This window comes from Lichtheimia ornata (assembly GCF_029851405.1).
Source record: "Lichtheimia ornata isolate CBS 291.66 chromosome Unknown scaffold00047, whole genome shotgun sequence".
NCBI lineage: Eukaryota > Fungi > Mucoromycota > Mucoromycetes > Mucorales > Lichtheimiaceae > Lichtheimia > Lichtheimia ornata.
The window spans coordinates 149,591-176,029 of record NW_026695367.1 but is presented as its reverse complement, the minus strand read 5'-3'; the positions used below and the strand labels follow the sequence as shown (position 1 = coordinate 176,029).

The 26,439-nt window shown below is 43.9% G+C and overlaps 8 protein-coding genes and 1 non-coding gene across 9 annotated transcripts; 5 read left to right on the top strand and 4 right to left on the bottom strand.

Annotated features, from left to right (window-relative positions):
• Positions 1 to 116: 116 nt before the first annotated feature.
• On the bottom strand, positions 117 to 2,341 carry O0I10_008715 (pyruvate kinase; the record flags this gene model as incomplete). Its single annotated transcript, XM_058488716.1, has 10 exons — positions 117 to 235; positions 299 to 531; positions 589 to 899; positions 966 to 993; positions 1,068 to 1,159; positions 1,223 to 1,714; positions 1,780 to 1,862; positions 1,950 to 1,992; positions 2,071 to 2,162; positions 2,230 to 2,341. 10 exons carry the CDS (start codon positions 2,339 to 2,341, stop codon positions 117 to 119), a joined length of 1,605 nt encoding a protein of 534 aa, XP_058340539.1.
• A 441-nt stretch (positions 2,342 to 2,782) lies between these two features.
• Positions 2,783 to 5,808, bottom strand: O0I10_008714 (uncharacterized protein; the record flags this gene model as incomplete). The annotated part of the gene is made up of 8 exons (XM_058488715.1): positions 2,783 to 2,893; positions 2,953 to 3,168; positions 3,231 to 3,464; positions 3,529 to 4,161; positions 4,220 to 4,624; positions 4,679 to 5,224; positions 5,275 to 5,385; positions 5,434 to 5,808. 8 exons carry the CDS (start codon positions 5,806 to 5,808, stop codon positions 2,783 to 2,785), a joined length of 2,631 nt encoding a protein of 876 aa, XP_058340538.1.
• Positions 5,809 to 6,950: 1,142 nt separating this feature from the next.
• O0I10_008713 lies at positions 6,951 to 7,024 on the bottom strand. The gene has a single exon. It is a non-coding gene; the product is annotated as a tRNA-Asn (tRNA).
• Positions 7,025 to 7,939: 915 nt separating this feature from the next.
• On the top strand, positions 7,940 to 10,217 carry O0I10_008712 (uncharacterized protein; the record flags this gene model as incomplete). The annotated part of the gene is made up of 2 exons (XM_058488714.1): positions 7,940 to 9,551; positions 9,859 to 10,217. 2 exons carry the CDS (start codon positions 7,940 to 7,942, stop codon positions 10,215 to 10,217), a joined length of 1,971 nt encoding a protein of 656 aa, XP_058340537.1.
• Positions 10,218 to 10,543: 326 nt separating this feature from the next.
• On the top strand, positions 10,544 to 11,842 carry O0I10_008711 (uncharacterized protein; the record flags this gene model as incomplete). Its single annotated transcript, XM_058488713.1, has 2 exons — positions 10,544 to 11,675; positions 11,754 to 11,842. 2 exons carry the CDS (start codon positions 10,544 to 10,546, stop codon positions 11,840 to 11,842), a joined length of 1,221 nt encoding a protein of 406 aa, XP_058340536.1.
• Positions 11,843 to 12,051: 209 nt separating this feature from the next.
• Positions 12,052 to 12,443, top strand: O0I10_008710 (uncharacterized protein; the record flags this gene model as incomplete). Its single annotated transcript, XM_058488712.1, has 2 exons — positions 12,052 to 12,263; positions 12,323 to 12,443. The coding sequence occupies 2 exons, from the start codon at positions 12,052 to 12,054 to the stop codon at positions 12,441 to 12,443; spliced, it is 333 nt and encodes a 110-aa protein (XP_058340535.1).
• Positions 12,444 to 12,544: 101 nt separating this feature from the next.
• O0I10_008709 (uncharacterized protein) lies at positions 12,545 to 12,763 on the top strand (the record flags this gene model as incomplete). Its single annotated transcript, XM_058488711.1, has 1 exon — positions 12,545 to 12,763. The coding sequence occupies one exon, from the start codon at positions 12,545 to 12,547 to the stop codon at positions 12,761 to 12,763; it is 219 nt and encodes a 72-aa protein (XP_058340534.1).
• A 2,871-nt stretch (positions 12,764 to 15,634) lies between these two features.
• O0I10_008708 (uncharacterized protein) lies at positions 15,635 to 17,511 on the top strand (the record flags this gene model as incomplete). Its single annotated transcript, XM_058488710.1, has 6 exons — positions 15,635 to 16,080; positions 16,135 to 16,341; positions 16,408 to 16,537; positions 16,605 to 16,947; positions 17,019 to 17,108; positions 17,174 to 17,511. The coding sequence occupies 6 exons, from the start codon at positions 15,635 to 15,637 to the stop codon at positions 17,509 to 17,511; spliced, it is 1,554 nt and encodes a 517-aa protein (XP_058340533.1).
• Positions 17,512 to 23,341: 5,830 nt separating this feature from the next.
• On the bottom strand, positions 23,342 to 26,015 carry O0I10_008707 (uncharacterized protein; the record flags this gene model as incomplete). Its single annotated transcript, XM_058488709.1, has 10 exons — positions 23,342 to 23,440; positions 23,503 to 23,668; positions 23,729 to 23,868; positions 23,922 to 24,029; positions 24,095 to 24,397; positions 24,455 to 24,610; positions 24,724 to 24,838; positions 24,897 to 24,976; positions 25,045 to 25,075; positions 25,135 to 26,015. The coding sequence occupies 10 exons, from the start codon at positions 26,013 to 26,015 to the stop codon at positions 23,342 to 23,344; spliced, it is 2,079 nt and encodes a 692-aa protein (XP_058340532.1).
• Between the last annotated feature and the right edge of the window lie 424 nt (positions 26,016 to 26,439).

Genomic DNA, 26,439 nt, shown 5'->3' with positions numbered 1-26,439 from the left:
TTAGGGCTGAGCAACGTACGTGAGTGGCAAAGGTACCTTTTATCCGATGGAATGGTTCTATCATGAAATTCCGTGGAACAATACTGATTCTTTATATCTCAACAACAGAAAAACAACTATGGAGCATAAATAACACGCAAGGTATTGGTATGACCAAGACCACTTTGCCAGCCTTGGACCGCAATAACAGCTTGACCATGCTTAAGCATGCCATATTTCATGGCTTGCTCCATACCTAGAACACAAAAGAAACCGTTAATAGATTATTGAAATAATCACACTATAACATGCAACTCACCCCAAATCAAACGTGCATCCACATCTTCTTGCCAAGGTGCATGATCTGATGGACTAGCTAGATGAGCGGCGCTAACAGTAAGGTGATTGCTGCTGCTGTAGGTTGCAGAGGATGATGAAGGCTTGTTATAATAGAAGGGGAAACAACCACGCGACAAATGGGCTTGACGAGCTGTTTGTGGGTTACGGGTAACGACAACAATGGGTGCCTTGGGTCTGTACTTGCTAATCAATCTATTGTTTTTTTCGATTAGTTCACTACTATGGGATCGTTATTGCCTATACATGTACCTTGCACTATTACCAGAGGTGGTCAACACAATGATAACACCAGCATTTTGTTCATTGGCAGCACTGACAGCAGCACATGCAACCGTCTCAGTCGTCTCCGTTGGAAGCGATGTGAGAGATCGCATCTCATTAAAGACAGCAGGATAGCACAACACTGACTCAGCCATCATACAAACGCTATGCATGGTACGCACGGCCTCTTCAGGATAGTTGCCTTTGGCTGTTTCTCCTGACAACATCACGCAATCAGCTCCATCCAAAATAGCATTGGCAACATCTGATACTTCAGCACGTGTGGGGCGAGGATTGTACTATGCAAAAGAAAGAAGCCTTATTCAATACAACAAGCTTGTTGGACCCTTTAACCAATTACTTACGGTCATCGATTCAAGCATTTGTGTTGCACTAAACAAAAGGCATGGCGTGTTAATGCGTGTTGTTGTTACTACTTGTACCACATGGAATCCAAGAAAGCTTACCAAATGACGGGTTTGCCAGCAAGGTTACACTTGGTGATCATCATCTTTTGGGCGATAAAGACTCGTTCCAAAGGAATCTCAATGCCCATGTCCTATTTGGTTGCAAACAAAGTAAATAAATAAGAATGCAAAAGAATGAGCACACTACCACTTACGCCCCGAGCCACCATAACGCCATCCGTCTCCTGCAAAATGTCATCAAAGTTTGCAACCCCCTGATGGTTTTCAATCTTGGCAATGATCTTGATATGCTTTCCATCCTCTCCTAGGACTTGGCGGATATCACGAATATCTTGGCCACTACGAATAAAGGAAGCAAACACCATGTCGACGCCATTCTTGACACCAAATCGCAAATCCGCCTTGTCCTTTTCTGACAAGGCTGGTAAATCCACATCCGTACCAGGAAGATTAACGCCCTTGTGTGCACAAAGCTTGCCACTGTTACGTGCCCGGACACGAATTTCATCACCATCCACCGAAAGGACATCAAACGACAAAACACCATCATCGACATAGATCATTTTGCCAGGCTTGATCACCTTGGGAAGGTTCTTGTAATCCATGTACATCACTTGGTCATCACAAATATCCTTGTATTGCTCGTCGACGCTGAAAATCATCTCATGACCAGCACTGATAGCCACCTAAAACAAGCATACATGAGCGGCGCTCACTCAAAAGTATACGCGAACACACCCCTTGTATTTACCTCAACATTATCACGCATGTTTCCAGTGCGAATTTCGGGTCCTTTGTTGTCCAATGCAATGGCTGTTTCGCGGCCCGGGTACACTAATGGTATTTCATTAACAACCTGCTCACACGCTTTCTCAGCCTCATCCCTCCCCAACAACTACAACAACAATCAAAGAAACTTACATTGCACACTTTTACGCGTGTTGTCAATAACGGATTGGTGATACTATGTATATGTGTGTGTAAAAATAACGCGCTTAGTCTTGTGCGTCTTGCGGCATGTCAAGTCTTTATCTGAGATTACCTCGTATGTGCCGTGTGAAAAGTTCATCCGAACCACGTTTAGGCCAGCGTTGCGAAGCTTGGTGATCATCTCAACACTGTTTGTCTTGGGGCCTGTTGGGGTGTGTGCGTATCAACATGCATATCATAAATACGGCTGTAAATGGGATCTTCTTCTCACCAATAGTGCCAATAATAGTTGACTTGCGAACCGCTTCGAGCTCAACATCCACATTCATTTGGGCCAGCCATTGGATACTTGAAGTCACCTCTGGAGTAATGATGGGTGCCATGATTCGTTGAAAAAGTTGAAAAAGAAAAGGAAAAGATGCGTTGGAATGCCATGCATGGGCCGGTTCCTTTTTCTCGTTTACTTCTCAGTTACTGTGCGACCAAACCAAGAAAGGCAAGGTGCTTATCATGTTGCATGGTGGCACGTCGACAAATAAATGCTACATGAAACACGTAGTAAACAAACACACAGACGCGTTCTTGTTTTGTATACTGATAGAAAACCACCATGCCATACATGAATGATCCCTTATCTCCATCTCTCGCTGTAAGGTGTACAAAGTAGAAATCAAAGAACATCGTTTTAATGAGAAATCGGGGAGGTGGTGCATTATTGCTGGATAGGGTGGAAGCAACATCATGCCATGAAATATAATAATACAGTGATGAGGGAAATTGCGTAAACTTCTCGGGTATAAATGACAAATGCGCATGTGGTATTCTCATCCAGAGCTCAATCCAGAATCAGAACGCATGTATATGCTCGTATCCATCTCCTCTGTTGCCTGGCGAAGTAATACGCTCTCCATCACCGCCTTACGTTCCTGGGTATTCTATATCCGGTATGTGTAAGTTGTTGCTTGAATCATAATGATTGTCGTCTGCTATTCACCTCGAGTCTTTCGAATAAATGTGTGATGATGCTGTTCCTGCGTGCTAATAAATCTTCCAATTGCTCCTTCTCTTCAGATAATTTGGCATGCGCTTCTTGTATGTTTTGTAGCCTACACGTCTCTCGCTCAAGGTCCCGATCCCGATCCTCCAATTCTTGTTGTAACTCCTTGTTTAATTGATTCACTACATGATACGCTTGTGTCCACGACCCATGCTATTGTCAAATAGGATATATATAATTTAGTATAACTTCAACATGCAAGGATGTGACTTGACCTCAATGTTCGCCTTGTACTGATCCAAAAGTTCATTCAGTAACTCATTCTTTTTGCTGGCAGCGTGTAGCTTTTGTTGTAACGTACGTTTGGCATACAATGCCTCACTGATTCTTTCCTTGGAAATCCGCCTTTCATTTTTGAGCTTGTTCTCGGCCATTGTCAACTTGGTTTCCAGAGCAGTGATCTTTTTCTCCCAATCCTCTTCCGCTTGAATAAGTCTGGCACCCATATGCTATTCGAAAAAGCCTCAATGAGTGATTCTACATCCTCATATCATCACCATCATATGCACGAACCTTTTTCACAGCAGCTAAATCGTGTTCATAATCCTCCTCTGTCACCATCTGCTGCTGGTGTTGTACTTGCATGCTTGAAAGCATCAACTCCTTTTCACGCAGCGTATCTCCCAAGCTATGTATCTTGTCCTCAAGGTCTTTGATTTCCTCAGCATGGATATTCCTCTCTCGTTGGGTGGCATCGGCTTGTGCTTCAAGGTGTCCTTCCAATGATGCAATCCTCACATCTCTCTCGCGTATCTCCCGCTCAATTTCAGTGACCTGTCGCTCAAGATCCTTGAGGTCATCTTCGTATCGTGCACGTGCTTCATTTAAGCCCTCAGTGACATAATCAAGCTCTGCCTCCAGCTCTTGTATGCATGCTTCCTTTTGCTTGACATCTTGTCTCATTTTTGTCAGTTGCTGCTCAAGCTCATCAATGTCATTCTTGCATAGCCTTTCATCCTCAAGTTGTTCTCGATGCTCTGCAATCTGAGTCTCTTTGATAATGATATCTTGTCTCAATCGCTGAATTTCATCCATGGAATCCTCTTTGCGATGACGACCAGTGTGCTCCAATTTGCGCCTCAACTCGCTGATGACCAAATCTTTTTCCTTTTCACGAGCTTCCAATCTCTCGGCCCCTTCAACCACCTAGGATTCATGCATTAACAAGAGTGCGTTTGTTTGCGATTGGAAAAGCCATGTTTACCTTAAGTACTTGCTCTTCAAGCTTGATAAATTCTTCTTCGCGGCTGTCAATCTCCTTCTCCAACTTGATAATCTCGTTTTGGTGGCTGAACGTGTTGCCATCGAGTTCTTGTCTCAATTCTCTCACGATCAAATCCAAATCATCCTTCTCCCGTCGTAGATTGCTGATTGTATTGAGCAGCTCAGAGATATCCTTTGTTGGTATCCGCTCTCGTCGTTCCTCGATCATCGCTAATTCACGTTTCAAGGCTTGGCATTCATTCGTTTTATCACGTAGCTGCTGTCTTGTTTCGTGCAATGATGTTGACATGACATCCAAATCCCGATACATCTGATCCAATTCTTTGTTCTTCGAAACAAGCTGCGACGCCATCTCTGCATTCCTTTCTTGTACTTGATTCAAGGTCTATTTTCATTTATAATCAGCAAGTTGATACACCATTCACGTATGTATTCTTACCTGTCGTAACTCTTTGTATGATATGGCCTGTCTTTCATGTTGGAAGGATGCATCTTTTAAAGTGGTCGTAGCAGTGGTGGTGTTGTACCTTGAGGAAGAGGAAGAGGAGCAGGATTCAGCGCCAGATGTCAAACGACGACGTCGATGATGAGTAGACCAAACATCCATCTCGGTGTCAGAAACGTTGTTGATATTGTTGTAGCTGCTACTCCTTCCTAGTTTGCCACTGAGACCCCCATAGCCACCCATAGATCCTCCACGTGATGCCCGTAATCTCGCATTCTCTGATGATAATTCACTGAGCATTCTGTGTAAGCGCTGATTCTCTTGTTCTTGTCGATGGCATTTGGCAACGATTGCATCATAGTCGGCTTTCTCCTCGGCAGACATCCCGTGTTGTAAATCACATGATGGTGTAGCAGCTGCCGTGGTGGTGTCAAGCTGTTGTTGCAAGATATCCATTGCATGATTGAGATCGAGAAGCATCTTCTTGTACTTTTTCAATTCTTGCGTCAGAATGGAGATATGGACCTTGAGATCAACGTTCTATTGATATTGTCAGCACATCACCCTTAACAACTTGCTTAATAACTCACCTCTTTCAATGCATCATCCATATGGTCCGGTGATAACTCATCCAGCCGTTTCTCGAGATTGTAGATCTTGAGCTTCAATCCAAAGTTCTCTTTCTTCAGGATATCGATCGTCTATGATAGTGAATCAGCAAGAGACCTGTTGACGATAAATCCAAATACCTTTTCCTGTTCTTTCAATGTCGTCGAGCTTGTGGATACGCCTTCTCTTTTTGCAGATCGATTCGTTCTCGTATGTTGATGTTGTATATCCTGGTCATCGAGGATAGGATTGTCACCCACGATAGATAATTGATCAAATTGACAATCGATGCGGCTCACTTGCTCGAAGAGGCTGGAATGATCATTAAAGATCCCGAATTGCTGCTGCAGCCCTTCACTAGTGGTTGTAACGTTATCAGATCGTGGAACAGGTGTCGCCTCATCGCATGAAACATGATCGCTTGGTGTCGCAGTGTCCAATTGGTGGAGCGGTGGAGATCCAGATCGTGTCGAAGGTCGTATTGAAGTTGACTCATTGGCTGTCAAGTTGGCCATGTCAAGTGGACGCCCATGGGTGAATGGGGAATGACGGTGATGCTGATTGCTCCTTTCACTACTCGATGGTGTGGTCGACGATCGTTCAAGTCTTTTCTGGTGAGCCATTGAAACGAAGGAATGGGTCGTCGTCGTCGTGTTCTTTGTGTGAATGAGAAAGAGAGAGATATGATACACTCCCCTTCCTCCCCTTACAAACTACAGATAATGAAGCCCGTCATATGCGCTCTCTCGCTTTAGAAACAACCAAACAACCACCAAAAGGGGGCATCCCATTATAACACTGTCTTGAACAATATATGCTATTTACACATACAAGTGCCATTTTTCAATGATGATGCCATATAAGATGCTGCTGGTCGCCGACAACAATGATTTCATTTTCTCCAAGATATGCAATCATGACAAGCACGGTCTTTTTAACCCCCCCTTTTTTCTCCTTCTTTCTTGTCTAATGACAATGTTTATTACTCTGAGCATTTACAATCTTTCAAGACATGCCAGGTCATGCGAAATTGCTGCATGAATCTGAATACCAGCCTGTGTAACATACCTACAACTCCACACAGCATCCATCCTCACGATACAACAATACATTTGGGTACATGACAAACGCCTGCTGATAAAGCGATGAGTGCAGACATTTTTCATGTCAACAAGCAACGCTGATTTGGTAGAAAGATAAGATTACATTATAAGAACGTAATAAATAGTAGCACTCATGGGATGATAATAGCTGCAATTTTGGTACAAGAACACAATAATACATTACTTGAACATAGCAAGATGAAGATGAGAGAATTGCTTTTCTTCAATGTATACCACCTGCTACTCACATGCATATTGCTAGCAACATAGTTGATAGAAATGAAATTGATGTTTATAGATATGCGATGTGTATGCCCTTCTCTTTTCGCACGTTTTTGCTACTACGATTGCTTATGCTACTTGATAATAAGAACAAGGAACTGAGGCACCCTTTTACAAGGGTCCACTAGTACGCAACAATCTTCTTTGACATACTTAAATGATTGAGTTCGACAACATGTATTGGATTCTTCTCGTTGCCAATGAACTGGTCACGTGACCCCAATCGAAAAATTGGCAAAACAAACACTCTTTGATTACCGGGAATCGAACATCGCTCCTAGGTGGGCTCGAACCACCAACCTCCTGATTAACAGTCAGACGCGCTAGCCAATTGCGCCATAAGAGCTTCTTGTCATAAGACGTCCGTGGTGGGATGGTCAACCTTCGCGTTGCCATATTTGGCCGAGAATTTAACCCAAGTGAAACTTTTGCATTGTCATCCACTAGATTAGCTGAGCGTGGTTATTTGTATAGCATCTGAAAACGTTTATTAAAACCCTTGTCTTTCGTCTTTGATATTTTTGTCTGTGGACGTTTTTGTGTGGAAGCAGTTGCGATTGCTTTTGTTGGACTTGACGATTGAAGACTCCTTGTGATTACCGTATTTGGATCGATTGACAACCTCTCTACAACCTCATACTGCCCTACGTCTCAGTCAAGTTAAATATGGAGTGACATCACATTTCTGAAAATTTCCCAAAAAGGAAGGTGGCAAAATAATTGAGCCGGACGGCAACGTCAACCGGACCAATGACATGCGTTAGGGGTCTCCTAGGCTACTTCCGACGTTTCGTCTTCCGCCGCTTTCGTATCAACCTCCTTCATGCACACAAACTCGCTTGTATAGTTATACTTTATGTTGTATTCAGGCTATCCATCATACCCAATAAAGATCCAACATGTGTGTCTTAGACTTGAACAAATGATATCTCACATTCATCGGTTGCCACTTGGCATCAGGAACACCGATACCTCACACACATCCTGAACCTCTAGCATTATTACCTACAGCCTAACAGATCTAATACCGCACCATGAATGGTGCGTCTACTGTCGTCTCATCTCAGCTAGTTTCACTCCATAGAATATAAATACGCATGTATCGAGCATATCTTAATACATGATTATCTTCGCTTTTCATTGACTTACAGCCCTACTTGTCTCTTTGCTTGATAACATTTTTCAGGACCAAAATTTTCATTTCATCATATCTAACACAACCATACAACGGTCAACCTCTTCCTGGTGATGTTATATCGTGATGGCATTGTTCTTACGACCGTCAGACTCTGACAACCATGGCAACAACCAAGGCAACAACAACAACTCTGCTCCTGCCCCTGAAGGATCAAGACAATCTGGTTCAGGTGAAACCTCTGTTTCTCAAACCACCACTGGCTCATCTGCACCTGAAAAGGTGCATACCGGTTCCACCGAGAAACATCCTCAACAAATTTTTTCACCCTTGGACCAACCAGGTGCCCCTGCTCCCATCACTGGTCTCCATGTGGATGGTTCCAACTTGCAAGAAGGCTTTGAGGAAGCTGTGCTTGTAGCACAACAACGTGTGCTAGCTCTGTCCATTGAGCAATCCAAGCACCAAGTCAGCTCCCAGCGTGATCAGGTGACCCGCATCCGTGCCAACTTGGTCGATGCACAAGTGCATTTGGAGTCATTGTTGCGCACCAAGCGTCTTATGGAGCAATTCCAGCAACAAGTTGCTGCCCCCACACCATCACCATCATTGTCTAGTGCTTCGTCTGAAAGCTCAACAGCTTCAACAAGTGCTAGTACCACCAATGATGCCACCTACAAGAGTGGTAAGCTTCCTGTACCTCACAACATGCCATGGCTACAAATTGAGGGCCACCACAAACACAACATCAACAAGTCCAAGGATGTTCACTCCACCATCGATCGTTACATACAACGTTTTGATGCGGTCCTCAGTGGTTATGGTATGGTCAAGGATGAGAATTGGGAGCGTTTATTATCCATGCACATTCTTGAAGAAGACTTCTCTTGGTTTGAGGATACTCTAGCTGATCGCCACTTACCTTGGTGTGAAGCTAAAGAGATCATCCGATCCCACTTTGGTTCCTCTCTCTCCCGCCAAAAGATGTCGGCTAAGGTGTGGACCCTCAACATGCGCAAGACCGAGACCTTTCGTGCTTACGAAAAACGCTTTCGTACTGCTCGTCGTGCTGGTGGCGTACCTGACAACAATGCTTTGGCGATGAAGTTCCTTGGCTCTTTGAGCAAATCCTTGAGGGTCGAGATCCAAACCATCTTTCGCCGTCAGAACATCACACCCAACAGCATCACCGACGTGGCAAATCAAGCACGTGACATTGCTGATGACTTCTCGGATGAGTCGGCTAGTGATGATGATCGTGGTCGTCCTTCCCGTTCCTCTCGTCGCTCTCGTCGTTCTCGCTCATCATCACCATCAAGATCTGCTTCTCCTGTTCGTCGTCGTGGCCCCAAGAAACAGCCAAAAAATGATGAGGACAACCCTCACAGCATCAAGGGCTGCAAGTACCATGGCGCCAAGGCTCACCACACCACTGAGGTGTGCAACCAGAAGGGCTTGAAAAAGCCATACAAACCTTCTGCTTCTTTACTTGCCTCCAAACATGCACCATCCTCATCAAGCAAACCTTCAAGCACACCTTGTTGGCATTGTGGCGAACCTTTTGACTATGGTCACTTGGCTGTTTGCAAGGCCTCTAAGGGCAAGGGTAAGGCAACTGGTGAGCGTGTGGTTCGTGCATTGCGTCCTGCTTCAAAGAGTAAGGATAGCCAACCTGCTCCTGCCGCATCCGATTCGGGTGGCTCTGACGATGATATGGATATTGATCAGAAGGCACAAGGTAAGCAGTTAATCAATACACAACATGATGATCCCAATACAATTTACTTACCAATCCTCGTGCAGAATGATCACAAGATTGCGGTATTCCTGATACGGGCGCAACTATTAGTACGCTTTCCACACTTGTTTGCAATAAAATTGGTTGTTCAGTAAATTTTGCCGTCTGTTCATGTAAAGGCTGTTGGGAAGAATAATTATGTTAACGTACAAGGTGAAACTGAACCCCTTGTCATCCGCTGTAACAAACGTACCATCAGGCATTCCTTCGCTGTTGTTGATACTGAAGAGCCGATGCTTGTTGGCAGTGACTGACTTGTATAGCAAACTTGGCATTTACATTGGAGGACTACCATATTCTTTTGATGAGAACAATGACTCCGATATCGAGGAAGAGATTGGCTGCATTGACGTACCCAATGACTCACCTGCTGGTAACAGCTTAGAGCGTGCTCTTCTTGAACGCACCTTGAAACCGCTCATTGAGGCTAATCAGCAAATTCCCAAGAACGCCTTTTGCACCGTACCTGAATCAAAGATTTCACTTGACACCATCGATGATGTTACCGAACGTGTTAAGTCATACCCTGTGCCTAAAAAATGGGAACCATTGCTTGATGAAACCGTCCAAATGGTTGGAAGATGGCATCATTACCTATGCACCTGATTTCACTGAGTGGCATAGTCCCATCACCTTCGCACCTAAAAAGGATGTCACTGGCAAACACACTGGTGAGAAACGCCCTTGTTTGGATCCTCGGCACTTGAACCGTCACTTGCGTGATGACCATTATGAATTACCTCTTATCGAAGAAGTCTTTGAAACATTGAGTGGTGCATCCATTTTCCACGCTCGATCTTAAAAGTGCTTTTCACCGATTCGAGATTGTCGAATGATCGACCAAAACAACCTTCTCTGTACGCAATATCCACCACATGTTTGTTGGGTGTCCATTTGGCCTCAAGTACATCTCGGCTAAATTTCAACGAGTCATGTCAACCTTGCTCAAGGACATGCCTTTTGCCACTGCATTCGTTGATGATATCGTTATCTTCTCGAAGACCATGGATGAGCACATTCCCCATGTTGAAGCTGTCATTAAAGCATTGACCAATGTTAATCTCGTTTTGAACCCTGACAAATGTCACTTTGCACAGAAGTCGGTTTACCTTCTTGGCTTTTGCGTGTCCGCTGACGGGCGCACACTGGATCACCGTAAAGTCACAAACGTGCTTGAATGGCCAGTGCCCAAATCCATCAAAGAGGTCCAGAGCTTCTTGGGTGTTGTCAATTACTTTCAACAACACATCCCCAATCGATCTCTTCTCATGGCTCCTCTTAGTGCGTTGACCACCAAAAAAGTCTTGAAGCCATCTGATTGGACACCTTTGTGTCAAACTCGGTTCGATCAATTGAAAGAGCTTCTTACCAAAGTCCCAACGCTAGGTCATCCAGATCTTCGTTATCCTTTTGCGGTCGCTACTGATGCCTCTGATGTGGGTATTGGTGCTGCCTTGTTCCAAGTCATTGACGGCAAAAAGCGTTACATTGCGTTTATGGCTCGTTCGCTCAATAAGCATCAACGTCGCTACAACATCTTCAAACGTCTGTTACTCGTTGTCTTTGCCTTGCAAAAGTTCCACAAATACCTTTGGGGCTCCAAATTCCAATTGTTCACCGATCACCAAGCTTTGGTATACTTGCACTCCCAAAAGCTTGCCAACGATATGATGGCTCGTTGGATGGCTACTCTCATTGATTACAATTTTGAAGTTGTACACATCCCTGGTGCCGATAACACCCTACCTGATCATATGTCACGCCTTTATCCAGAAGGACCAAGGCTGGAGGGGGGTAATTTGGATATCATCGGCACAATCCCAGGCGTCACACAACAATCACCAATGGGAAAACAGCTTGATAAAAAGAAGAAACATGCTATCAGACGTACGCTTAGATCTCAATCAAAAAACCAAAGCATGGAGTTGCCAATGCACCTCGATACCAAACAACCAACTCCATTAACAGGTCTACTTACACAGGACTATATCCCTGACATGTGGACACCACCACCTAATGAACGCCAAAAGATCCTTGATGAGCACCATCTCCTTGGCCATTATGGTGCGGATGCAATCGTTGCTGCTATCGTAGTAATGGGATGAATTGGACATCAATGCGCCAACAGGTTCTTGGATACAGTCCGCCGATGTTTCAATTGCCAGATGTTCAACGTATCACGTTCTGGTTTCCATCCTCTTGAAATCAATAGAAGCAAAGCGTCCTGGTGACCATTGGGCTATCGATACTGCCGGTCCTTTACCAACCACAAGCCGAGTTACAACTTCGTACTCGTTATGGTTGACATCTGTACACGCTTTTGTATATTAAGACCATTACCTTGGAAAGATGCAGGACATGTCGCTGAGCAGCTAACCGAGTCTTCTGTGAATTCGGTTTCCACAGATATTGCAATCAGACAACGGCACCGAGTTTGTAAATGAAATCGTGCAAAATCTTGCTGAGACTTGCGGTAGTTGATCACCGCCTCATCACACCCTATCATCCTCGCGCCAATGGTGCAGCTGAGGCATGGGTCAAGAAGACCAAAGAAACTGTCAGCAAACGTTTGGATGGCATACGTGGTGCATGGGACTTTTTCTTACCAAGCACACAGCTTGCATTGACAACAAAGTACCCAAACGTACCAAAGTGAGTCCCTGTCGCTATGTTCGGTCGTCGTCTCAACGCGTTCAAGGACTACCGTGCAGTGATGATGGACCATTGGCCGACTTGAATGTTGAGGACCCATTGAAAAAGAATCGGAGCAATATGGAGAACGTTCTCTTCCCCACCATTAGGAAAAAGAGCTTTAGCAGTACAGCAACCTGATGAAAGAGAAGTTCAACATGAAGCACAAACTCGTCGAGTTTCCACCGGAAGCCACGTAATGCTGCGTGACAGGTTTAACAAAGCTACCTTCAAGCGCAAATATGCAGGCCCATTTCCAGGTCATTCGTGTAACCAAAGGCGGCTCTTACATCCTTCTTGATGAGGATTCGGGAAAAGAAGTACCACACCGCTTTGCACCATGGGACCTTAAACCTGCTTCATTAGATGAGCTTGAAGCCGACCCAACCGAACGAGAAGAACATTTTGTGGTTGAAAGGATCATCGACTACAAGGGTACCAACCCCAACAATCTTGAATAATTGTCTGCTGGAAAGGTTATCCTCCTTCTGAAGACTCATGGATTCCACCGCAAAACTTTGATGACCTTTATCTCGTCGAACAGTTTTGGAAAGACCGTGATCCACCACAATTCCTTCACCACAGGGAGACCAAACGTCGGAGAAAACACCATGCATAAATAACGCATGACCCTGCGCTAGTATACCACCCAAGTGCCAACCTGGAGGGGGGTGATGTTGTATTCAGGCTATCCATCATACCCAATAAAGATCCAACATGTGTGTCTTAGACTTGAACAAATGATATCTCACATTCATCGGTTGCCACTTGGCATCAGGAACACCGATGCCCTCACACACATCCCTGTAAACTCAAGAAAATATTGGCTCATGGTGGCGCTTAATAGATCAATGTTCACCATGAATGGCGCGTCACTGTCGCCTCATTCCAGTTGTTTCACCAGAACAGTAAATGGCAATGTATCATACATTCCAACACATGGATTATCTCTGTATCAATGACTTTATTGTTCACCTTACCCCGGCTGATACAACACTCCTTAGGGATTATCTTGCTGGACAAAAAGCTTTTACCTATACACAACGCACACTACTCGTCATTGCCTTCAACAACGCCATTGGAGCGCAATTGCTTTCACAAATGCAAGCAGCAATACGATGCCTAGCAACTGTTTCCAGTGACACCCATATGTTTGAATAAATCAGCGTTCAAGACACACTTGAAAACTATCGTAAAGCTGGTTCCAGCAAGCATTGTTTATTGTTGTATAACTGTGTCTATATGATTGGTGCATGCAACTTGGACAAAGGCGAGGGAAAAAAGCTGCAACTCGACATTGCTATACAGTTTCATTGCTCATGACGACGACGAAGGGTAACAAGAGTGGATTCAAGGGATTGTATTGTAACGTATCAGTGTCAGTGAGGTAAGGTGTTAGAAACAAACGTGATGGTGGATTTGCGCAAAGACATAGGGTGATGAAGACGAGGAAAACGGGTTCATTGTATGGGGTTGTCAACGAGTGTCATGCTTGACATGTGTCCTTGTGGTTCTTAGTTGTAGGGATATACATTCATATCATCTATCTTTGCTTTATTGCTTCATTTTTGTATATACTCGTTATCCTTTTGGCATCATTCCTCATTACACATGTATATACCTAGCTTTCATTCAGCAATAAACCATCAGTCGGTTCTCTCGTGTTATCTTCTCATACTCGTTTCTTGACTCATCTTTCTCTTTGTGTCCCATCACATCCTCCCGACCAGTAGACATCCTTCATCCTTCTCAGCCTCATCCTGATCCTTGTTGGAAAACACTTAGCACCTTCCACGTTCCTGCTTCCTTCTTCATCCGAAACCCAAGCCTTACAACGAGGACGTAGAATAGAAACCATCTTGCATTAAAACCAAGGCAAGAAAACATACATGAGCAAAAGCACAAAGAGTAAACTATGGATCATAATCAAAGACATCAATACATGCATGATTTTTGGATCACAATGATTGTCCATAACGCACGAAGAAAAGATGGCACTTGATGGTGCTGTATACAATGACAACGATATACAAAGGCTGAAAGAGAACATGGTAAACGTGTGAATTTTTATGCATACACAAAGGATAGAGGTTTGTTGTACTTGTTTTTGAATATAGGTGCTGGTAATATGGCCAGGCACCAAGGAGATCAGGAACCACTGTTTTAAAACACAAGGTGAGGATGGCTCAAGACAATAAACCTATTACAAAGCAAAGCCTTGTAACATGCATCGTTCGTTGCCATACAATGGGACAGCAGGATAAGGATTTGGAAATGATTCGTGTAAATTTAACATGCTCAACGCAAAAATCGAATGCTATTTCGAGTGAGGAGATGTGATCAAGGTAGCACCATGGATACCTATCAATCCACCAGCGTTATGAATATATCGGCTTTTGGCAATATTATCCCTGAATTGCACAATCATTCAGAGCCATCCAAGCACATGCCCATAAACACTGACAGCTTACAAATCAAACGTTATGGATCAATCCAGTGGCACGGATTTGGTGTAACTGAAATGACGATTGGCTTTGCATCATTTTCGGTCAATTGGAGATTGTGCCTACAACCAAAAAAGTGACACAAACACAACGAGACAGGTCGTCATACATCGGCTGGGATGCAGTTGCAGGTATTGCTATTTATGCAACAGGGCTTTTTACATGTCCGTGGATGATATGATCGTATCAAAGACTGCAATAACCTCTACCACACAGCAAAAATCAATCGAAAGAGCTATACTTGTATGTTTCAATGGCTTTTGGTCTAGCTGCGATAAACGTAATTTGAGTTTGTGTTGTGTTCCTTGGTCACATGCGCCCCTTTTTGAATTACAAATACATCCCAATCACTGATCTGCAACATCCTCCAGCGGAAGCCGTTTCCTCGGTAACCCCCGTAACCTTTAGCATGCTGCACGCAACAACGTGGTTAATACTATACATCCATTTTTATTTACATTCATGATGGCTATCAATGTTACGATGATCTTGATGCATTGGTACATCTATTCAGCTTTGTTTTACATGTAGCCAAGTTGTATGCTTTATACTTGCAAGTGGCGGATTACGTGGCAAGTGCGGCTATGTGGCTATGTGATCCGCCAACACAATCGGGGAAAGTTTGGCCGACAAATGTGTGAGAGAAATCGTGGTACAACAAGAAGTATGATCTTCCACAACCAGAAATATCAAGAAAGGATCGCGTGAAACTTTCCCCGTTCTCCATGGATATATAAAAAGAGGCAATAATGCCTGATTCCAAAGCTTCTGTTTCATTAGTCTCACACGGATACCCTATCTCGATATTTATACTCACCACATACATTGATGACGACCTCTTCTATAAAGACCGTTACATCAGATCTCGAACGAAAAAGCCTTGATTCGGATATCAAGGATGGTGATTATGCATCATCACCAACAGCCACTGCTACCATTACAAATCGAAGACGCTCGGCCAATAGCGAGGTTGATCATGCAACAACAACAACGACGTATCCACGCATTGCAGAGTCCGCCCCTTTCCCCGCTCTTGGAAGTGTAAATGAAGTGAGCCGGATCATGAGCCGAGAAAGTGGAGTCCAAGCACAACCTAAAAACGATAATGCAAGCATTGCAACTGAAAAAGGAGGAGACGCAAATGAAAAACCATGGGAGGTACCGATAGAAACAGAAGGATGGAGAAATCCAGGTTGGTTTGCAGTGCTTGCAACCTTCCTAGTCAACTTTACCGTCTTTGGGAATTCATTCTCATGGGGTAATTTTCAACGATTGCAAGTATCCACATGCTATTGACAAGCACTAGAGTAATAATAATATGGGTATAGATATCTCGAAGAAGTGTATGCGGAAAGCACAACTCAATTTGGCATCTCGTTTATTGGCACAATGGCCAACTCTTTACTCATATCATTGGGCGTATTTTTGACACCAATCATTAGTCGATTTGGATATCGTGCTACAATGGCCGTTGGCGCCATTGTGTGTCCATTGGGAATGGTACTTGCAAGCTTCACAACATCCTTGTGGCAATTGTAAGGATAAAGGATTGATACATGGTGATGTTGAGTGTTGCTCATCATGTTGGATCGATATCGTAGATACATTTGCCAGGGCCTTCTCGTAGGCATAGGAGGTGCATTCGTATTCTCACCTTCTATTACCTTGCCACCGCAATGGTTTACCAAGAGAAGAGGATTAGCTGCCGGGATCGCAGTGAGCGGATCAGGGGTAAGGGCTTAAATTCAATACCAACAACATTATTCTATGCTCACTGGTCATGATGCATAAAAATTAGATCGGTGGTGTCGCATTATCCCCGTTGACAGTGCGCCTTATTGATGAGCTTGGATATCGTATGGCATTGCGTGTACTTGGTTGCATTTATTTCGGCATCCTTGTTATAGCCATTATCTTTGCAAAGAGTCGCTTTCGACCAGCACCTTCAAACACTGGTTCCAAAGGTCTTGATGCATTCTTTGATCCTTCGATGCTTTCATGGAAGTTCTTTTTACTCGCGTTATTTTGTTTCCTTGTACCATTTGGATACATAGCTCCATTCTTCCTTGCTCCTACGTATGCTTCAAATGTGCTCCTTGCCGATGCTTCTACTGGTTCTACGCTCGTATCCATCATGTCAGGTAAAACGCCATATTCTTAGACATATCCTCTCATCGATATTGATTGCTAACAATCATTGCAACATTACCAGGAATGAATTCAGTCTGCCGGATTACCCTGGGATTTTTGGCCGATCATACGGGTCGTCTCAACACCATGTTTGGATGCACATTCCTTGCAGGTACGATTGCTGGCGTTGTTATTACCACACATCAAATGGCATTAACGGCGTTATTTTTGTTAAAGGCATCTTTACAATGGTTGTGTGGCAATTTGCCAATTCATATGGGGCCTTTGTTGCATTTTGTGTTCTTTATGGGCTCACTGGCGGTGGATTTGTGTCATTGTTCCCTGTGGTGACTGCAGAGATCGTTGGTATAGAGCATATCCAAAAAGGTCTCAGCACGTGCTATTTCCTCACCATCTTTGGAAACCTCCTTGGGACGCCTTTGATAGGTTTGCTACAGACTTCAAAAGGATGGACAGCTGCCATCCAGTTCGCTGGTGCTCCCACTGTGGCAGCTGCGTTGGTCATGCTATATCTTCGCTTCATTGTCAACAAGAAGGTCTTTGCCGTTGTATGATCCATATTGTGCCTTTATTATGTATTTGTATATATGTGCAACCGCTGTACTGGTAATTTGTTCTTGCTTCCTAATAATAACCTACGGCTAGCGGCTGGAATTGCTCGCTTACCTTTCAATGACTTAAGGCTACCTATGGAGTAATGATCTTACATGTTTACACAAACACATTAAAATCTCGTAGTATTCATATTTACAGGAACCTGCTTAATCCTTTTCGACCCACAATACGAAGAGACTACCTCTGATAGCAGGCCATTCCTCCCATCCACCTTTGTTGCCCGATCCAATGCATATGAACTATTGTCCTGCTCTAGCCTAGCTTACCCATCATTTAACTTTCTTGAGTTGAGCTAACCTGGTAGTAAGCCAATGGCTGTTGTTGGATCATCATTATCATGTAAAGTGTAAAATGACACACACCCTTTTGCTATACGTGAGGATCATTTCTTTTATTTGCGTGTACCTGTTGTCTATCGTGAGGGTGATGATCATGATGGGTGGATGGTGTATGTGGGGTCATTGAGTAGTTTCAGTGTAATAGCAGTAGGGGATTTAAACTTGGGGGACAGCAGCTCCACGACTTGAGACAACGCTTCTCTTCTCTTTCTCACTCCTCTGCTTTTATTCCATTCACGACATTGCGATCAAGGTAATGTACTATAAAAGAGTGCTCTTGTTGGCTGTGAGGTGTTAATGTAGTTCTGAACATGCATTGTCAGGGAGTGAGTGTGTGTCCAAATGCTGAGAAATGAGCGTGGTTGGTGGTTGGTGGTTGCCATGGCGATATCGTTGCTTCTTCTTGTCCGTTGCTATTCCCGCCTTACGCTTGGTGTCAACAGGTACATTCAGAGTCTAATGTTGCAGCCGAACTGGTTCCATTGACGCGTTAGCTTGTATAGAGAGCAAGTTTGGTTTCAAGACGTTGGCTGGTTTGGCGTTTTGTTTCGGCTCAACTATGCTACACCATGGTTTTCGGTTTCCAGTAACCAACAACAACGGGTCTTTGTGTATATGGAAAAGGCAAGTACAATGAAACAAGCAATGAAAAGGGTGCTTATTGTGTGTGTGTGCTATTAATGAATTGAATAGATTTCTTTGGTCAGGCAATGCAACTTGGGGCATCATCATCATCTCTTTGGGTTCAAGTCCCAGCCTGTATCAAGTGGTCGCTGCGTCGCTCTGCACTAGCCAAGTGTGCTGGAAAAGCTTCTTGGAACGCGCCCAGGGCTCTATAGGCCTGCGTTTGAGTTGATGGGTCGACGACGATGGATTTCTGGAAGAGCATGGTCACCGTGTTGAGGTAAAAGGGGATTTGCAACAGCTTGTGAATGTGTTTAACCAACACGGTCTTCTCGTGACAGCCACGTTCTTTCCCTTGAGGATTTCTTTTCATGTGGTGGGAAAATGATTGGAAGGATTGGGGATCATTCTTCCTTTGGAGAGGATGAATGAGGACGACTATGAGCCTGGACTCTACGTAAGTGATGTCCTTCCTTGCCATGGATCGAACTGGCCTTGCGTGATTCGTGCAGTGCCTTCTCAAGAACAAGGGATCGCCCAACGTTGCTCGTATGGTGGTGATTTGGTTTGTGAATTCCTTCTGATTTGCTTTCTTCTTTTGAGAGGATCGCCTAACGGTATACCAAATCGTCATCATTCCGGTACCAGATGGTCTAACTTGCCTGCTTTCTTATTTGTAGAGATGACGATTACGATGATTACCACATTCACAACAATGACGATTACGATGATCACCCCATCTACAACAATGACAATGATGACGACAGCGAGATTCAAAAGGAAGCCTGCAAGATCCCATTCTTTTCAACTTGTGTATTTTTGGATGTTTGGTGTGACGGATGAGATTGAGGACTGGTGACGAGTACGAGTAGGAATGATGACGGAGGACGACTACGACGATGGTGGTGGCAATGTACAGTACATATGTAGCAAGATAGCTAGATGAAATAAAGCATTGTTTATTTATTACACGCTTGTTGGAGGTTACTAGCTTGTGGATTACATACTATTGCTTCGAAGATGGAATAATAAAGGTGGTCCGGTTATCTGTCATGCAAGAAGTACATGGCTTTTGTGATACAATAAGGAGCTTGAGAAGAGAAAAAGTGAAGAGATCCCTCCATTGAGTTTCAGGATGAGTGACTCATTCAATATGAATATGTATCTTTTTACATATACAAATTGGTTTATGCAGCTCGACCTTCTTCTACATGCAAATGTGATGCATACCTTGACACACCTTCATTATTGGATGCTGTTTACTTACGTACCTTCACAAAAGGCAATCATCATCATCATCCATTTGTGTAGCAACCTGTCAAGGACGCGTTTGTGTAACCACTACGTGCGGTTTCACTCAGCTCTTCATCTTCCCCGTTAATGCAGCCGACACCATCCACTAGGAAAAAGCAACTCCATCACGCTTACAGCATAGGTAAAACATAAAGACGCCTGTATCTCCAAACTTTACACTGAAACGTGTGGTTTTTATTAGAGCAATGGGCTCGGCTTGGCCAACAGCACCTTGTGTGAAAGTTTCGCGTTCAATGTCGCAACCACAGCCCAAAAAATATTTTGGAGGTCGTCGTCGTCGAAGAGGTGGACCCCCTAGATCCAGTTTGGCTGGTGGCGACATTGCGAAATCTGGGATTGGCAAGCTTGATCGTGAAACATTCACACAAGGTGCTGTTGGCCAAGCCGAGCCCATTGCGCTAATAAAAACCCCACGTTTCATTGTAAAGTTTGGAGATACAGGCACCTTTATGTTTGTGAGCGTGATGCTATATGAGAAGTGGTCTTTGTTTAATGTAAAGTAGTATGGCTATAATAGAGCAAAAGATGCAGAAGGACCTCTTTGGGTAACTCAGCTAAAAAGTCAGGACTTCAGGGACAATGCATGAAAGGTACGCAACCCTCACTTTTATGTCATACATTGGCAGCTAATAGCCACTCTTGTGCATTCCCAACTTTTGTGCATTCTATTGTAGGTGGACGATGCTCCTGCTCTAGACATTCATTTCCATGATTAAAGTAGGTTGATCCGAGCTGATTTGGTTGAGTTACGCTCACACAAGATTACATCGGTTGAGCTACATCGAGCGTGCTTGATGTCCAGAGTGATGTAATCTCTCTTTGACAGCAGCTCAGTCAAATCAGCTCGGATCAACCTACTTTAATCATGGAAATGAATGTCTGGAGCAGGGGCATCGTTCCCATGCAGTGGATCTCGCAACAATGATGATTGGACAAAAGTGGCCGTTAGCTAGCAACACATGCCTGTTCCTAGATGATCCATAAAGTAATTATACATTGACCCTTTCATTCATGCAAAAGTAGCTGTGTTACACAACACGACCCTCTGCATCTTTTGCTCTGTCAGGGCCTAGCTACATTACATTAAACAAAGACCACTTCTCATATAGCATCACGCTTACAAACATAAAGGTGCCTGTATCTCAAGATTTCACAATGAAACGTGGGGTTTTGAATAGAGCAATGGGCTCGGCTTGGCCAACAGCACCTTGTGTGAAAGTTTCACGTTCAATGTCGCAACTGGCCCAAAAAATATTTTTTTGGTGGTCGTCGTCGAAGACGTCGACCCCCAGATCCAGTTTGGCTGGTAGCGACATTGCGAAATCTGGGAATGGCCACGATGAACTTCGTACTTTGACACAAGATCGCTTTGACTCAGCCGAGCACATTGCTCTATTCAAACCCCCACGTTTCATTGTAAAGTTTGGAGATACAGACACCTTTATGTTTGTAAGCGTGATTCTATATGAGAAGTGGTCGTTGTTCATTGTAAAGTAGCTTGACCCTGATACAGCCGGAGACGCAGAGGGACTTCTTTGTGTAACACAGCTACTTTGCATGACTGGAAGGATTGATGGATTATACTTTATGGTCTATCCATAATAGTCCATATGGCGCGCGCTATCAGCCAATTCCTCACAATCAGCATTGTTGCAAAATCCACTACATGGGAACGATTCTCCTGCTCCAGCCGAGCATTTCCATCATTCAAGTTTCTTGATCCGAGCCGATTTGACTGAGCTATGCTGGAACAGCAAACATGAAAATTAATGAATCGCAGACCCTGCGAATGTCTCCGTCTTTCAAACTTTTGGACGCTCGCATTTTAAAGTTTCAAATGAAACGTGAAGTTTTTATTAGAAAAAGTTGATCAGCATGCTCGAGAGCACCATGCTGACCAATTTTCAAGTTGGAGGTGGGCAACTTCGGGGCGGTGGACCGTCCGCTCCTTATTTCCCATCATCCACCATTTGGACACCCCCGCATTTTAAATCTTCACAATGAACCCTGCGACTTTTAAATGAATGAAGTTGATCAGCATGTCCCAGCGAACCTTCTGACCCAGTTTCACGTTCGAGATGAGGAATCCCAAGGTAATACATACTATTTCGCTAAATCATGAATCTGGCGCTGACCAGCTTTCCGACCTCCATAGTAAATCCCACATTGTACCCTCCCATTCGATTTTCTCAAATGAAACATGAGGTCTTTTTTTAGAACATCGTGATCAGCATGCCCAAGAGCATCTTGTGTGAAAGTTTGAGGTGCGAGAGGGGGGTGATCTCAATATCAAGGTTTGATGTACAGTGTTCATGCATTTATACAAGAGGTGTCCAACCTATTTAATTCCCACTTCTTCCACTTCAGCTTCCTCCCTCTTCCTCCCATTCTCGACTGTTGGTCCATTCAAGTATACAACTACCACCTGCGAACGATTGTCCTGCTTCAACCTATCATGCCAACCCTACGATTGTCTTGATCCCGTTGTCATTGGCTGAATGGCAAGTCCATGGCGTGTGCACCCCACTACAACGCTTGCATTTCTCGACACACACCTTCTCACTTGTACATGCCTCTACCTGGACCAAGCGTAACATTGTTCGTTCCCGCAATTGCCATTAGCAAGGCCTTTACTCCAATTGTTTCAAGTTACTTGCAGCAACTTGGGCCTTACAGGCTCTTTTTCGTGAACAGGCAGATAGCCAGCTATATATAGAAGCAGCTTATTTACGTGTAGCAACTTGCTTCAATACATACATATTACCATGGAAATGGATATGGATATTGGTTTGGTATATGGGTTGGAAGGACTTGGATATGCAACGTGTGGTTAAAGAGCCTTTGTTCTTATGTATCCATTTTCACTTGACTTTGATGTTATCATCCTGAACGATTGATACATCCATTTACACGCTATTCCATGAGAGCTATTATGATCATCCTTTGGACAACTTGTCAACCGTATATAACCATCATCATCTAATACCATGCTTTGATTCACCATTCATTCACCTTTGCACAATGCACGCCCAAAGGACAGGAACTTCTCAAATCGATGTACCTCCTATTACAGCAATCCATCTCTTGTGAATGCTGTTGGATTGAAAGGTTACTTTAGCGAATACGAGGTTCCGTTGGCCAACACATTTATAAGTTTCTATAAAGCCTTCCTTCATACTCAGTTGGATCCCGTTGTGTGTAAGCATGGGATGCATTGTATTATAAAAAGATTTATGAGAAAGGGCTGATTGATTCATTGTGCCTTGAACAAAGGACTATAACTCTTCTCCCTTTTTGGATGATCAGATCTTGTCAATAACATCGTAACACGCGTTCCTCCTTGGTGATCCATATCTTATAAGAACATACAACATCATCAAACAACGTTCGCTTTATTATATAAACCGATTTATTAGAAGGCGCTGATATATACAAGGGTTGCCCATTCATGAATAGAAATCAGTGTTGATATTGATAGGTGGATAAAAAGTGGTTAATTCGAAGATGAGGAGGATGATGGCATGACCGCCTTCTTCATGAATTGGAGGAAACGTCTTCCATAAGCTGTGGGTGGAACGGCAGAGATCCCATACTAAGTCAATCAAATTGGCATTAATCACGTTGCACTCTCATTCCACGTCATTGGTACCTTACCTTATCTTGGGTAATGCTCTTCCATATGTGCTCGGTTTTCTTCACCATGTTATAAGGAGTAAGGATATCAATGATGCCAACAAAATAAAGCGATAATCCAGGTAGATTGTGCTCATCAGTTGATTGAAAACCACCATCGTCTGCATAAAAGATGCACCAGCGGCGTCTGTAATAGTCACCATACATCAGCACATGCCCATAGCTGATTACAGCATGCCATACTTACTCCTCGGATGGGGACTCTGGTAATTCTGAACTATCCAATTGTACCGGACTTGTATTCCGTAATGCCTTTCGTACGATATCAGCATTGCTTCCTCGACGACTTGAGCCGCCGAATGACATTTGTCGTTCCATATGATCGGTCTATCATCCCCTAATAAGAACATGACAAAGTATGGGTATCCCAGAGTATTTACCTTGACCACATGAAGTTGATGATCACGAATGCCTTCAGCGTTGCCCCGTCTAAGATCATGTATGCCAATCAACAAGCTATAATCCATGATGTTGAGACGTGTCAACAGCTATTCAATGTAAGACATGTTAGGATGGAAGAGACACACACGCAACTGCCTTGTCATAAACGAACCTCAACGTCACGATCAAGCTGCTTCAAAAACAAGGATCGTTTCTCAGGTCCAAGTCGAAGCCGTTCTCCACGAGTGATCCAATTCTGATCCTTGAGCGTCGTACCTGGATTTTTCTCGAGTTCTTCTTCAGGGGTAAGACGACCAAAAGTTGAGCCCTTGAGATCAAAAGTCAAATGGACATCCTTGCTGCCTGGAAAGACATTTCCCATAACGATAAAATGCGTCTTGCGACCACGAGGTAACTTGATGCGATGAAGGCCGTAGAAGCGTGAAAGCAGGGTGTTGGGATTTTGACATACATGCTAGCAAAAAAGTTGTTAATCACACGTGGGGGCATAGATACCTCCTCTTCAACTTACATTGTAATAATCCTTGAGCACCTTTCGTAGGAATCGATGTTCAGTGTGATGAATGGTCTTGATAATGAAACGATAATCCCTTGAATAATAAAAGAAACTTCCACTCTTTCCTGGAGACGTCAATTCCGACAAGATGTATTTGTTGGTCAACGACATCTACTCGCAGCGGGAGGGAGGAAGGGAGGGAGATGGAATCGATTTTCCTGTCAGAAAAGAGTTGACCGCTTGAAAGCAAACCAACACACACACAATGACCCAGATTCACTCACCATATAATCAGCAGCATCGACATGAAACTTTTCACGTAAATGGCGAAAGACCCAAGGTGCATAATCCTTAAACTTAAAGTCGTACTTGACCCCTGGCGTAAGCTCATTCCCAGTGCTAAAACGAGGATTGAGTGACACTTGATCCATTTGATAGAATGAATAATAATACTCACATGTCAAACACCAGCTTGTGAGCAGCTTTGAAGTCCTCATCTGTCAAATCGCGCCACATTTTGGCAGAGACCCGCCCCACCTAAATACCCATATCCATGATCGGTATCCTTTTCTTTTCAACATGCAGCATGACAACCAATCACTTACCGCGATGCGTATACCTGTCAGCATGTCGTACCTATACCAACAAGAACAATGAATATCGTTGTTGTAGAATCAAGGAGACACAATACTCACATGAGCTGGTAATTTCGATGACCTTCAGCGATACGAGTGCCGATACGGATATGATCCTGGTGATCATCTTCATCATCTGTGTCTGCATAGGTGCGTCGTTTACGAGTAGAAGCACGACGAGCTGCACGACGAGATGCGATCTCCACTTTGAGGGCTGCTTGTTCTTCAGGGTCCAAATCCAGGATACTTGATTGACGAGCACGGCGCATAGACATGGAAGAACGTAAGGATGCCCGACGATAATTGTTGATGGATTGTGTAAACGTATGTCGGCCTGAATCTGAATCCCTAATGGGTTTTTGTGGGATATTGACTGGTGCTGTTGTTGATGGTTCATTATCATGGGCCAAAGGATGTAGAGGATCAAAGATTGTTGTTGTCGCTGCTGCTGCTTGGTTATCGCTTCCATTCTCCTTGTTGCATAATGGATGATCATCATTATTGGTGGTGGTATCATGGTGGTTGCTAGTGGTTGCAGCTGTTGCTACTTGCTCTGGAGTTGTTATCTGGACATCTGCTAATAGTTTACTGCCACCAGTGGTTGTAGTGGATGGCTCGGGGAATTTGCGCGAAGGGTGGTTGTTGGTGGTATGTGTAGTATTCATGGGTATCGACCTCTTCACAGTGCTTGAACGCGATGGAGGTGGAGTGGAGGGTGCAATGTATTCGGAACTTTGCTGCTGATTGACGAGGGTAGAAGACTTGAAGACAAGGTCAGGATTGGGTGAAGTGGGTGGAGTGCAGGGACCATGCGACAACGAATGTTGATTGTGGTGGTGGTGTTGGTGTTGAATGTCTTCCTCTTGAGTTGTTGATGTTACTGCAGACAAGCAAGGGGCTGAACAAGGTGCGTGCTGCGATCGATTTAAGGCTATTGTCATTGTCCCTTGCAGGAAAGATGTTGGTAAACTCCTTACGCTCTTTTTTTCTTTTCTTCCTTTTTGTGTTCGGCCCCTTGTTGGTTGGTAGTACCAAAATGGTGTGTGCGGAAAAGTATGCTCACACATGCATCATAGTGTGCCTGGCAATTGTCATGCTAGCGTCTCTTGGATATGCTCACCTCCATCACATTGCATAACTCCCTCTACTGTATCAAAAATCTATTACACTATCATCATCATCATCATCATCGTCCTCCCCCTCTTCCTCAACACCTTGCACCAATACTACTTGATGATAATATAACTCAACAGATCGCGATTTGGGATATACACGCATAAAAATTATACGCCATATGACACTATCTTTCATGCAGCAGGTTTCTTGTTATTCCCCCATCCCCCCATTCTTCGAGTAAAACTCTCC